General features: G+C 49.5%; 1 protein-coding gene across 2 annotated transcripts; it reads left to right on the forward strand.

Moving 5' to 3' along the window:
• Nucleotides 1–2338: 2338 nt before the first annotated feature.
• Nucleotides 2339–11968, forward strand: SERPINA9 (serpin family A member 9). 2 transcript variants are annotated; one of them, XM_066342779.1, is made up of 5 exons: nt 2339–2580; nt 2875–2984; nt 8015–8285; nt 10165–10316; nt 11735–11968. In XM_066342779.1, the coding sequence occupies exons 1-5, from the start codon at nt 2354–2356 to the stop codon at nt 11929–11931; spliced, it is 957 nt and encodes a 318-aa protein (XP_066198876.1). In that variant the 5' UTR covers nt 2339–2353; the 3' UTR covers nt 11932–11968. The 2 variants fall into 2 exon arrangements, with proteins under 2 accessions (XP_066198876.1, XP_066198875.1); XM_066342778.1 differs by having other exon boundaries at nt 2339–2984.
• Nucleotides 11969–12497: the final 529 nt, after the last annotated feature.

Below are 12497 nucleotides of genomic sequence, written 5' to 3' on the forward strand. Positions count from 1 at the left end.
TCACAGTGTGTCCTGCAGACCCCACTCCATCACAGTGTGTCCTGCAGACCCCACTCCATCACAGTGTGTCCTGCAGACCCCAGCCCATCACAGCGTCCTGCAGACCCCAGCCCATCACAGCGTCCTGCTGACCCCACATTTTCAGATGGCTTCCTGCAGACCCCACTCCATCACAGTGTGTCCTGCAGACCCCAGCCCATCACAGCGTCCTGCAGACCCCAGCCCATCACAGTGTGTCCTGCAGACCCCAGCCCATCACAGTGTGTCCTGCAGACCCCAGCCCATCACAGTGTGTCCTGCAGACCCCAGCCCATCACAGTGTGTCCTGCAGACCCCAGCCCATCACAGTGTGTCCTGCAGACCCCAGCCCATCACAGCGTCCTGCAGACCCCAGCCCATCACAGTGTATCCTGCAGACCCCAGCCCATCACAGTGTGTCCTGCAGACCCCAGCCCATCACAGTGTGTCCTGCAGACCCCAGCCCATCACAGTGTGTCCTGCAGACCCCAGCCCATCACAGTGTGTCCTGCAGACCCCAGCCCATCACAGTGTGTCCTGCAGACCCCAACCCATCACAGTGTGTCCTGCAGACCCCAGCCTATCACAGCGTCCTGCAGACCCCAGCCCATCACAGTGTGTCCTGCAGACCCCAGCCCATCACAGTGTGTCCTGCAGACCCCAGCCCATCACAGTGTGTCCTGCGGACCCCAGCCCATCACAGTGTCCTGCAGACCCCAGCCCATCACAGTGTGTCCTGCAGACCCCAGCCCATCACAGTGTCCTGCAGACCCCAGCCCATCACAGTGTGTCCTGCAGACCCCAGCCCAGCACAGTGTGTCCTGCAGACCCCAGCCCATCACAGTGTGTCCTGCAGACCCCAGCCCATCACAGTGTCCTGCAGACCCCAGCCCATCACAGTGTGTCCTGCGGACCCCAGCCCAGCACAGTGTGTCCTGCAGACCCCAGCCCATCACAGTGTGTCCTGCAGACCCCAGCCCATCACAGTGTGTCCTGCAGACCCCAACCCATCACAGTGTGTCCTGCAGACCCCAGCCTATCACAGCGTCCTGCAGACCCCAGCCCATCACAGTGTGTCCTGCAGACCCCAGCCCATCACAGTGTGTCCTGCAGACCCCAGCCCATCACAGTGTGTCCTGCGGACCCCAGCCCATCACAGTGTCCTGCAGACCCCAGCCCATCACAGTGTGTCCTGCAGACCCCAGCCCATCACAGTGTCCTGCAGACCCCAGCCCATCACAGTGTGTCCTGCAGACCCCAGCCCAGCACAGTGTGTCCTGCAGACCCCAGCCCATCACAGTGTGTCCTGCAGACCCCAGCCCATCACAGCGTCCTGCTGACCCCACATTTTCAGATGGCTTCCTGCAGACCCCAGCCCATCACAGTGTGTCCTGCTGACCCCAGCCCATCACAGCGTCCTGCAGACCCCACATTTTCAGATGACTTCCTGCAGACCCCAGCCCATCACAGTGTGTCCTGCAGACCCCAGCCCATCACAGCGTCCTGCTGACCCCACATTTTCAGATGGCTTCCTGCAGACCCCAGCCCATCACAGTGTGTCCTGCAGACCCCAGCCCATCACAGCGTCCTGCTGACCCCACATTTTCAGATGGCTTCCTGCAGACCCCAGCCCATCACAGTGTGTCCTGCAGACCCCAGCCCATCACAGCGTCCTGCTGACCCCACATTTTCAGATGGCTTCCTGCAGACCCTAGCCCATCACAGTGTGTCCTGCAGACCCCAGCCCATCACAGCGTCCTGCAGACCCCAGCCCATCACAGCGTCCTGCAGACCCCACATTTTCACATGGCTTCCTGCAGACCCCAGCCTGTCACAGAGCTCAGCAACTAGGAGAAACCCAGGATATTAGTGCCACGTTTCTCCCTCCTTCACCCCTCCACCCGGCTCAGACACTGGTGTAAATGCTCTCCAAGTCTGCTCAGTGTGCCAGCGCTGTGAGCTCCTCTGCTGTGCACGGCATGGGCCGGAGGTGACTAGAGCAATGAAGGATGCAGGCAGCTCCCAGGACAGTCCCTGAAAATTCCACTCAGACTGAGGTACATCTCTGCGTCAGTCCTCCAGCGGGTCCGCGGTCCGGAATCCAGTTTGTCCATGTCTGCCCGAGGCCCCTGATTCTGCAGCCTGTCTCTCACCTCTCCCTGTCCCCTTTTCCTCCAGCCTCTCTGGGGCTCAGGTCCCCTTTCACTGTCCTGCTTGTCCCCATCCAATTGCTAATGGTGTGGAGGGTTGCAAGGTGTCTGACTGAGGGGCTGCACCCTCAGCTTACCGCCTCTCAATGGCTCTCTCCTCTCTTGCAGATTTACTTTGTTCTGAAATGGCATCTTCCTTTTATCAAGTGGTCTTCGTCGTTAGCCTCTGTGCTCCAATCGTCTGTGGGTCCCCACCCAGTGCCCCCAGCAAAGGATCTCCTCACCCATCCTCCACAGAGAGCACCCCTGCTTCCCAGGTGTCTTCCAGCAACACCAACTTTGCCTTCCGCCTGTACCGGAGGCTGGTTCTGAAGGCCCCGGGTCAGAACATCTTCTTCTCTCCCATGAGCGTGTCTACGTCCCTGGCCGTGCTTTCCCTCGGGGCCCGCTCGGCCACCAAGAGCCAGATCCTCCGGAGCATGGGCTTCAACCTCACAGGCACGCCAGAGTCCGCCGTTCAGCAGGGCTTCAGGCATCTGGTCCACGCCCTCAGCGTCCCCGGCAGAGACCTGCGCTTGAGGATGGGGAGCGTCCTCTTCATCAGAAAGGAGCTGCCGCTGCAGACGGCGTTCTTGAGCGACGTCAAGAGGCTGTATGAGTCGGAAGTCTTCCCTACGGATTTCTCCAACTCCTCCGCGGCCCGGAGGAGGATCAACAGCTACGTGGAGAAGGAGACCCAAGGGAAGGTTGCAGACTTAATTCAAGAGCTTGAACCTCAGACAGCCATGGTCCTAGTGAACTACGTTTTCTTTAAAGGTAAGGCTCTGAGAGGTTGACATTGATGGTAACATTCTGTTCCGCTCGGCGCCTGGTCACATGAGCAAACTAGACAGGCCCTGGGCAGCAGGGTGGGGCGGTGGGGAGGCCCAGTCCTCACTAGCTTTGCCACCAGCCGGGAGCATGCCCTTGGCTCTCTTGAGTGTCCCGTCTTAGCTTCAGCTTGTCAGTAACCACGGGGCTCATCCAGGTATGTCTTGGTAGAGCCTGATTATGTGTTCTGAGGGGTTAATACTGGGCTTGGTGGGCAGCCCACGAAAAAATAAATTTTCCTAGAAATTAGCGTAAGAGAGAGGACCCAGCAGTAGGTGCCCCACTGCCCCCTGAAGGTTTTGAGAAGGGCAAAGAGCTTTCTGCCAGCCCAGGTTAAGAAACAGACTGACGACTCCCAGAAGGGAAGGGTGGTGGGGGGCTGGGGGGCTGGGGGGCTGGGGGGCTGGGGGCAGGTGTCGAGAGTACTCATTGGTGGTCACAGAGACGCAAAGTACAGCAGGGGAATACGGTCAATAACGTTGTAATAACTGTGATGCCGCCAGGTGGGCACTGGAAATACCGGGGACCACTCTGTAAAATACACGATTGTCTAAGCACTATGCTGTGCCCCCTAAACTAATACAGGATAATAATGAATGTAAAGTGACTTAATTTTTTTTAAAGAGGCAAATGCAAAGGTGAGAACACTTTCGTAGGTGTGGAAGTGCAGACAGCCCAGAATAACTGTCATTCTCATCTCCTGTACATCTGTCCGGAGCTTCACAGTTTACAAGGACACTGCGTTGCGCTGAACGTGCTTGAGCTTCAGAGCTGGGCAGCCCTGGCTTTGAATTCCACCTCTGCCCTTACGCCCTTACTTGCTCCGTGACCGCAGGCTGCATGGAGCGACATGCTCCGCGTTGCTGTAGAAGATGGGCCAAGTATTGAGTGCCGATGGGAGCCAGTCTTCAGGCTAACTGGATGGATGATGTAGCACAGGGATGGTCAACCTTCTTATACCTACCGCCCACTTCTGTATCTGTTAGTGGTAACATTTTCTAACTGCCCACCGGTTCCACAGTCATGGTGATTTATAAAGTAGGGAAGTAACTTTACTTTATAAAATTTATAAAGCAGAGTGACAGCAAGTTAAAGCATATAATAATAATTACTTACCAAGTACTTTATGTTGGATTTTCGCTAACTTTGGCAGAATAAATCTTTATAAAACAACTTACTATAGTTAAATCTATCTTTTTATTTATACTTTGGTTGCCCCGCTACCGCCCACCATGAAAGCTGGAACGCCCCCTAGTGGGCAGTAGGGACCGGGTTGACCACCACTGAATGGTAGCAGCTTCATAGGGCCGTGCTTGTGGTCGGAGTGCCTGGACTCTCCAGACAGGGTTATCATGGACTCTACTGCAACATCCCCCCTTCTCCCCTCTCTCTCTTTCCCTTCCTTTTTCCCTTCTTTCATGCACTCATCCACTCATTCTGCAAAGTGAGAGGAGAGGGGAAAATAATTAATATGTTTTAAGTTCCTACTAAGTTTCCTGCACTTAGTATATGTTGTTCCATTCAACTTGATTTCATCAAAATATAATGCAAAAATCATAAAATTCATCATTTTAAGGTATACAGTTCAGTGGGTTTGGATTTTTGGTTTTGGTTACTTGATTTTACATCCACAAGACTGTGTGAACACCTCTACTATGTAATTTCAAATCATTTTTATCATCTCAAAAAAACCCTGCGATCCATTAGCAGTCACGCCTTGCTCCGGCTCTTTCCCCAGCAACATGTCATCGACTTCCTGTCTCTACAGATTTGTCTATTCTGGACAATTCATATCAACAGACCGTATAATATGTGTAGGTCTTTCTGTAAACCGTTTTTAATGCCTTATACCAAGGTGCATGATTGTGAGATTGTGTGTCAAGGATACGTTTGGTTCTGAAAGAAAGCCCCAAACTGTCTTCCCAAGTGCCTGTACCCAAGTGCCTGTACCATCTTGTTTTTCCGGGAACAATGTGTGAGAGTTCCTGTTGCTCCACATCCTTGTCATCGTTTGGTGTTGTCAGTATGCCAGGTTTTCACCATCCGAATAGGCGTGTGCTGGTATCTCATTGTTGTTTCAGTTTACATTTCCCTGATGACATATGAGGCAGAAGATCTTTTCATATGTTTATCTGCCATCTGTGTATCTCCTTTGATGAGGTGTCTGTCAAGACCTTTCCATTTTTTTTTTTTAATCCAGTTGCTTGTTTTCTATTGCTAAGTTGTAAGAACTGTTTGTATGCGTTGGCTAGCAGTTCCTGATTAGATGTATCTTTTACCAATATTTTTTTGTTGTCTCTCAGCATTGTCTTTCTAGAGCAGAAGTTTTGAATTTTAATGAAGTTCAGCTTATCAGTTATTTCTTTTATGAGTTGTGCCTTTGGTGCTATATCTAAATAGTTATTGCCCTGGCTCAGGTCATCTAGGTTTCTCCTATGTTGTCCCGTAAGTATTTTATAGCTTTGTGTTTTACATTGAGGTCCATGAACCATTTTGAGTTAGTTTTTGTGAAGAGCATAAGGTTTGTGTCTCTAGACTCATTATTTTGTCTGCAGATGTCGGTTATTCCAGCGCCGCTTGTGGAAAAGGCTGTCTTTGCTTCTTTGTATTGCCCTTGCTCCTTTGTCAGAGATCAGTTGACTATATTTATCTAGGTCTATTTCTGGGCTCTCTATTCTGTTTCATTGGTCTACTTTTCTATTCTTTTCACCCACACCACACTGCCTCGATTACTTCAGCTTTATAGTAAATCTTGGGTCAGTCTTCCAACTTTGTTCTTCAATATTGTGTTGCCCATTTTGGGTCTTTTACATCATGATACGAACTTTAGAATCAATTTGTTGATATGTATGCTATAACTTGCTAGGATTTTGATTGGGATTTCATTAAATCTATAAATCAGGTTGGGAAGAATTAACATCTTAACAATATTGAGTTTTTCTATCCATAACATAAAATATTTTTTCCATTTATTTAGTTATTTGGTTTTATTAACTAGAGCTTTATAGTTTTCTCCTTATAGATCTTATACATATTTTGTTAGATTTATACCTAAATATTTCATTTTAGGGGATGCTAAATGGTATTGTGTTTTTAATTTCAAATTCCACTTGTCCATTGCTGGTCTATATGAAAGTGATTGACTTATGCACATTAACGTTATATCCTGAAACCTTGCTGTGATCACTTATTAGTGCCCACTGAAGTCTCTTCTTTATTATTTAAATATTCAACTATGATTGGGCAGAGATTTCTGAAATGCCTGGAACAAATAAACCTCCCAGTCTTTGCAGAGGGTCTTAGTGTGGGGCATGCCATCAACACTCATCAAGACAGTTTATAACTCTGATTCAACATTTAGTTTCTTTTTTGTACAGACTTTCAAGGTCAGCCAGAGGTAAGAACTTACAGCCTTCTCATATTATTTTTTTTCAAATATGCATATAGCATTACACATGCACGCAGCATCTAAATGCCCAGGGTATACTGAAACTTTCCCAAGTCTCTATGGACATCTTTTTTCCTCAGCTTTTCCTTTTAAATTTCTTTGATTAGTCTATTGTTCGTCCCATCTGTTATCCTCATCCTGGCAACCATGAAGCTAAAGCACTTGCCTATAATTGTTCCTAACAAATACCACCTGATCCTGGGGAGAAATACTTTTAGCGCTAAGTGAGCTCCAATCAACATTGTAAGGTCTTCCAGGAAATGACCAGACAGGTCCAATAATTATAATTCTTTGGTAAGGAGGCTTGGAAATTCATTCAGATCTGTTTTTCTATCCCTGATGTCTGCTATTTTTCAAGGCTACTGCTGAGCTAGAGAGAGGAGAACAAGGCTAACACAAGTTAAAATGCTACCAAGTTGACGGTTCTCATTGAGATTCATTCATTTTTCTTGACTAGACTCTCCCCAGGTTGCTGCCAGCCTTTGGTTGATTTCCAGAGTTTTGTTTGTTTGTTTTTAGCAAGAGATAGGGACAGAGAGATACAGAGAGAGAAACAGATAGGGACAGAAAGGAAGAGAGATGAGAAGCATCAATTCTTCATTGCGGCATCTTAGTTGTTCATTGATTGCTTTCTCATATGTGCCTTGACAGGGAGGGGATGCTATAGCAGAGCGAATGACCCCTTGCTCAAGCCAGCAACCCTGGGCTCAAGCCAGTGACCTTGGGCTTCAAGCCAGCGACCTTTGGGCTCAAGCCAGCAACCATGGGTCATATCTATGATCTCAGGCTCAAGCTGGTAAGCCTGTGCTCAAGCTGGCGACCTCTGAAAACTCTGTTTCTATTCCTGCCAGTTTTTCTTGTCTTTATGACAGGGTTAATATGCAGAGGCCCTACTCTGTCATTTTTGCAGATGCCACCCCACCCTCACCCCCAGGCTGTTCTGTTAAACTTTTTCATTAGTCGATTATTTGCCCCCAACTGTTATCCAGTGCCCCAGGCAGCTGCAAAATTTATCACTGCTTGTAACTACTCTTGACTAATTTTCCCTAAGGATATGGCTTTTTGCATTGGTTGAGCTCCCAATCAGATGAAATAGATCACTTTGTAAGTGATGCCGTCCAAGGAAACACACGTCTTTGGGAATGAGGCTTTGAAAAGGTTCCAGCCCCATTTTTCTCCCTTCAGTGGCCGTGGGGTGGCTGGGTTTCACTGCAAACTCATGCTGTTATTTTTCAAAGCTACTGCAGAGCTGGGGCATGAGGAGTGGAACTAGGGCACCTTAAAATACCACAGATCCGATGCTCTGACCAGAATTGAGCTATTTTTCTTTAACAAATTGTTTCCCAGTTTGCTGAAAGCATCTTTTCATTTCCAGAGTTCTAAAAGGGTTCATTTTAACCATTGTTGGAAGTCTTCTCATTGTTTTTACGGTGGAGAGAGTTTTCAGGGGTCCTGACTTGATTGTGTTTTCTGTCTTCTTCGCTAACCGCACTGTGACATACAGACCTCTCTTCTCTCTTCGTGCTAGCCAAGTGGGAGAAGCCCTTTAACCCCCAGTACACGAGCAGAAGATACCCATTCTCGGTGGGCAAGACCACCGTGAAGGTCCCAATGATGCACCAGGAGGAGCAGTTTGCTTTTGGGGTGGATCCGGACCTGAACTGCTCCGTGCTGCAGATGGACTACCGTGGAGACACCACGGCCTTCTTTGTCCTCCCCAGCAAGGGCAGGCTGAGGCAGCTGGAGCAGGCCTTGTCATCCCGGACCCTGAAGAAGTGGAGCCACTCACTGCAGAAGAGGTGGGCAGCTGGGTCGGTTTGCTGGGGCCGGAGGTAGGCGGTGGCATACATGCAGGGGTGAGGGAAAGACCCTCCCAGCAGCTGCTGAATAATCACTCCTGCAGTGAGCACCAGCTGCCCGCTGGGCAGGGCGCTGGGTGCTGTGCCCTGTGTTCTCCCTGGAACCTCACAGTCACCTGACTGGGGAGGAGTGTTAACACCTCCATTCACAAATAAGGAAACAGAGGCTCCACAGGGGAAGTGAATTACCCAAGGCCCTGTGGCTAGCATGTCCCTATGGGACTATTCTGTCACTGTAGCTATTCTGCACTAGCAGAGCTTACTCTTTCAGCCAATGTGACATTTAACTCCATGCGTGATTCCATAAAAATAAGTGAGCAAAAAAAGCATTGGTGCTCGCCTACAACGTGATCACAATGGTATCACTGAACTCGTAAGTTGCTAAAAAGATAGCGTAAGTTACTGCTTATGAAGGGTTTAGGAGAATGCGGGGAGACAATAAGTGTTCAGCAAATATTAGCTATTAGTAATATTATTAGGCCCTGACCAGTTGGCCCAGTGGTAGAGCGTCAGCACAGCATGTGGAAGTCCTAGGTTCAATTCCCAGTCAGGGCACACAGGAAAGGTGACCATCTGCTTCTCCACCGCACTCCCCCCCCCCCCTCTTCTTTCTCTCTCTCTCTCTTCCTGAAGCCATGGCTTGATTAGAGTGAGTTGGCTTCAGTGCTGAGGATGGCTCCATGGCCTCTGCATCAGGTGCTAAGAATAGTTCAGTTGCTGAGCAATGAAGCAGCACCCCAGATGGGCAGAGCATCACCCCATAAGGGGCTTGCCAGGTGGATCCCGGTGAGGGTACATGCGAGAGTCTGTCTCTGCCCCTGTCCTCTCACCTAATGAAAAAAAAGTAATATTATTAGTTCTGTAATTATCGTGGAGAGTATTAAACAGATGTTAACCATAAGATAAAATGAGAGTGTCCAGGTTTTATGTATGATCTCTTAGCAATATTTTCTTGGCACTGTGGGCATCGTTCCCAGGTTCTCATTGTCTAAGAGGAGAGAAAAGACAGCATCAGGGATAACTGTAATTCAAGAAAGAGAAAGATCAATGCCCAGGGGAGGGCAGGAAGAGTGCTGAGACGCTTCTGAGCAGAGAGATCACTCTCAGCTGGGACTGACGGAAGCCTTCAGGAGGCGGTGCACTTGAGCTACGGGTGCACTGGCTGGAACACAAGCGTGGATAGGAAGGACAGAGAGGCCTGGGAAGGCATGTTTGGTGAAGGAAAGAGCACAGCGAAGATGTCAATTTGGGAATCAAGGGACACTGCAGAATGTTTCCCAGGTGCCTTCTCCTCTGAGGGTGCAGTCAGGGCCGGAAATTCTAGTTCCTGCTTAGCCCTCGCCACACTGAAGTTGCCCAATAACCGCATGTGCCGATGGCTACCGTATTGGACATCACAGATATAAAATATCTTCAGCTTTGTAGAGAGTTCTACTGGAACTTGCTGCTCTTGGAGGTTAGCAGGGTTTGTCTCAGGAAGGGTGGTGGGTGGCACTCGGTCCAGCGGCGGTGGGCTCGCTTCCATCCTGATCCACTGCCTCCCATCAGTCCCTGCCTAGGCTCCCTTGTGAGCCCCTCTGTTCTCTGTCCCCTGCTTCACTAGGGGGCCATTTCTTACCTCATACATCTTCAGGGCTGGACTTCCTCCTCCTGGAGGCTTCTCTCCAGAGCAGCCGAGGCTGGTTGTCTGGGCTGTGTGGACCCTTCAGCAGCGACCCACAGTGCCTAGTGGGAGAAGAGTCTCCCAAAATGCCACCTAGAAACAGAGATGGGGACCCCGGGCCTGTGACCTCACCTCTCCCTCTCCCTTTCTCTATAGGTGGATAGAGGTGTTCCTTCCAAAATTTTCCATGTCTACCTCCTATGACCTGGAAACCGTCCTCCCAAAGATGGGCATCCGGGACGCCTTTGACAAAAATGCCGATTTTTCTGGAATCACAAAGAGAGACTTCCTGCAAGTTTCCAAAGTGAGTTTGTCGATGAGAACATTTGCATGAAAGCCCGAGTCAGGGAGGCCTGTAGAGACTGACTAATCGAGGACTCTCCTCCCATCTAAGGAAACAGTCCCAGGAGGCGAAGCGACTTCTCTGTGGAGAAATAGGCCGAATCTCACGGCTGCCAGGCCCGATGCTTTATGGCCATTGTACCTCTGATACACGGATGCCCTTTATCCTTCCTCAGACAGGTGTTGCTACGGTTCAACTACAGTTCTTTGAGAATCAGGCATCCCCCCCCCCCTACACACACCTGCTGCAGACAAGCAGGTGCCCACCTGGCATTCGAGCTCACCTCCCTGGGCCCAGGTCCTCACAATGAGGTCATAATGTGGCTGCCCATGATCCAATAGTATCCTGTTGTGTTTGGCCTGCAATATTTAAAAAAAAAAAAAAAATAGGAAAAGAGAGAGCTGACTTCTAAAATGTAAGCTATTAGACCCAAATGTTTAGATTTCTGATTTTTTTAAAATAAATCCTCAAGCCCAATTCCCACATAGTGAATCCAAACCTCTACACAGTGGCCGTTGGCTGGAGCTAAGCCATGAGCACCCCTTTCAGGCAGAGGGGACCCTCCAGGTTCTCTGTGGACCCCATGCTCTTACAACAGGTCTTCTCGTCTCATTGGGGTTACCTGTCTCACCCCTGTCCGCATATGGGTTTCTGATCCCTGACCTAAAATTTATTTTGATAACAAACTGTAATGGTCAGAAGTGGTCCCGGACCACCGAAGGGAAGCTCTGTGTCCAGGAATGCAGAGAAATCCCACAAGAATATGAGAACATAGTGGCCTTTTCCCATTTTGTGCTCATGCACATATGAAAAATAGTCGTTGTGACTGTCGAGAGCTCCCAGGCCCCTGAAGCTTAGCAGGACGTGGACCCCAGTGAAGTCTCTCTTCTGGAAGAACACGTAGGGGCCCGATACTCAATACTATCTAACTCACATCTCCGAGGCAGCAACTGTAGCTGTTACTCCGGTACACATGCTTTGTATCATCTTAATCCATCACATAACCCTGTGGATACATGCAACCATTAGCACTCCTCTATCGGTTTAAAAAGTGAAGAAGATAGTATCTAAATAACTTTTGCAACAGTAAGTGGCAGAACTGGGACTCAAATCAGTTCAGAAAGTGAAGAAGATAGTATCTAAATAACTTTTGCAACAGTAAGTGGCAGTACTGGGACTCAAACCTAGGTCTTTCTGGGCTGTATTTGTAACCTACTCCATGCTTGAGTGCCAACAGATCAGTAGCAAATCTTGTGCCAGGCATTTGGCGTCTAGTGTAATCTTGACACCTCTCAGGGCCGGGGGAGTGTCCCCCTTCCCAGGCAAAAACACCAAACCTCAGCTTTAAAAAGTGTTGACGTTTGTTTTCCCCTTGGCAGGCAGCCCACAAGGCCGTGCTCGACGTCAGCGAGGAAGGTACTGAGGCCGCAGCGGCCACCGCCACCAAGCTCACAATTCGGTCCAACGACGGCTCCCCTCACTCCGTCTGCTTCAACAGGTCCTTCCTGCTCCTGATTGTGGACCGAGCCACGGAGACCGTGCTCTTCCTAGGCAAAGTCGAAAATCCCAGCAAGGTCTAGGCGGGAAAAGGCCTGTTGACTGACGGCACGTTAACGATGCACAGGAAATAAACCACGTTGCCTAGAGATCCCAGTGTGACGTGAGGGCATGCCCACTTGTTCTGAGGGTCCACCTGACCTCTGCAGAGCTGCATTCGCTGCCCAGCTGCCATGCTGGAGGCTTAGTCATCAAAAATCAGCAGAGATCCGGGTCACAAACCCAAGCCCGTGAACCCCAGTCAGGCCCCTTCCTGCATGTCTCCCAGGAAACGGCCTCATGGGATGTTTCTGGGTTGGCACGGTTCCATTCCTGAGCACCCCTGAGAACGGTGACATACAAGTCAGTCACCTTAATTGCAGAACTACAGTAATAAACTCTGCAAACTTAAAATGTGAATTTGGCCAGCAACGGTGCTCACACAGGCCTCCAGGGTCCTAACTGGAAAATGGCCCATTCATTGCTTAACTAAGGGAAGCCAGGTTGTCATTGTGTGAAATTTCTGTGGCTGCACAAATTCATCCATTCATTCAACAAAAACATATTTAGTACCTAAAATGTGCTAGGAATAAATCAAAGTCCCTGGTTT

The sequence above is a fragment of the Saccopteryx leptura genome, chromosome 6 (assembly GCF_036850995.1).
Source record: "Saccopteryx leptura isolate mSacLep1 chromosome 6, mSacLep1_pri_phased_curated, whole genome shotgun sequence".
Lineage (NCBI taxonomy): Eukaryota > Metazoa > Chordata > Mammalia > Chiroptera > Emballonuridae > Saccopteryx > Saccopteryx leptura.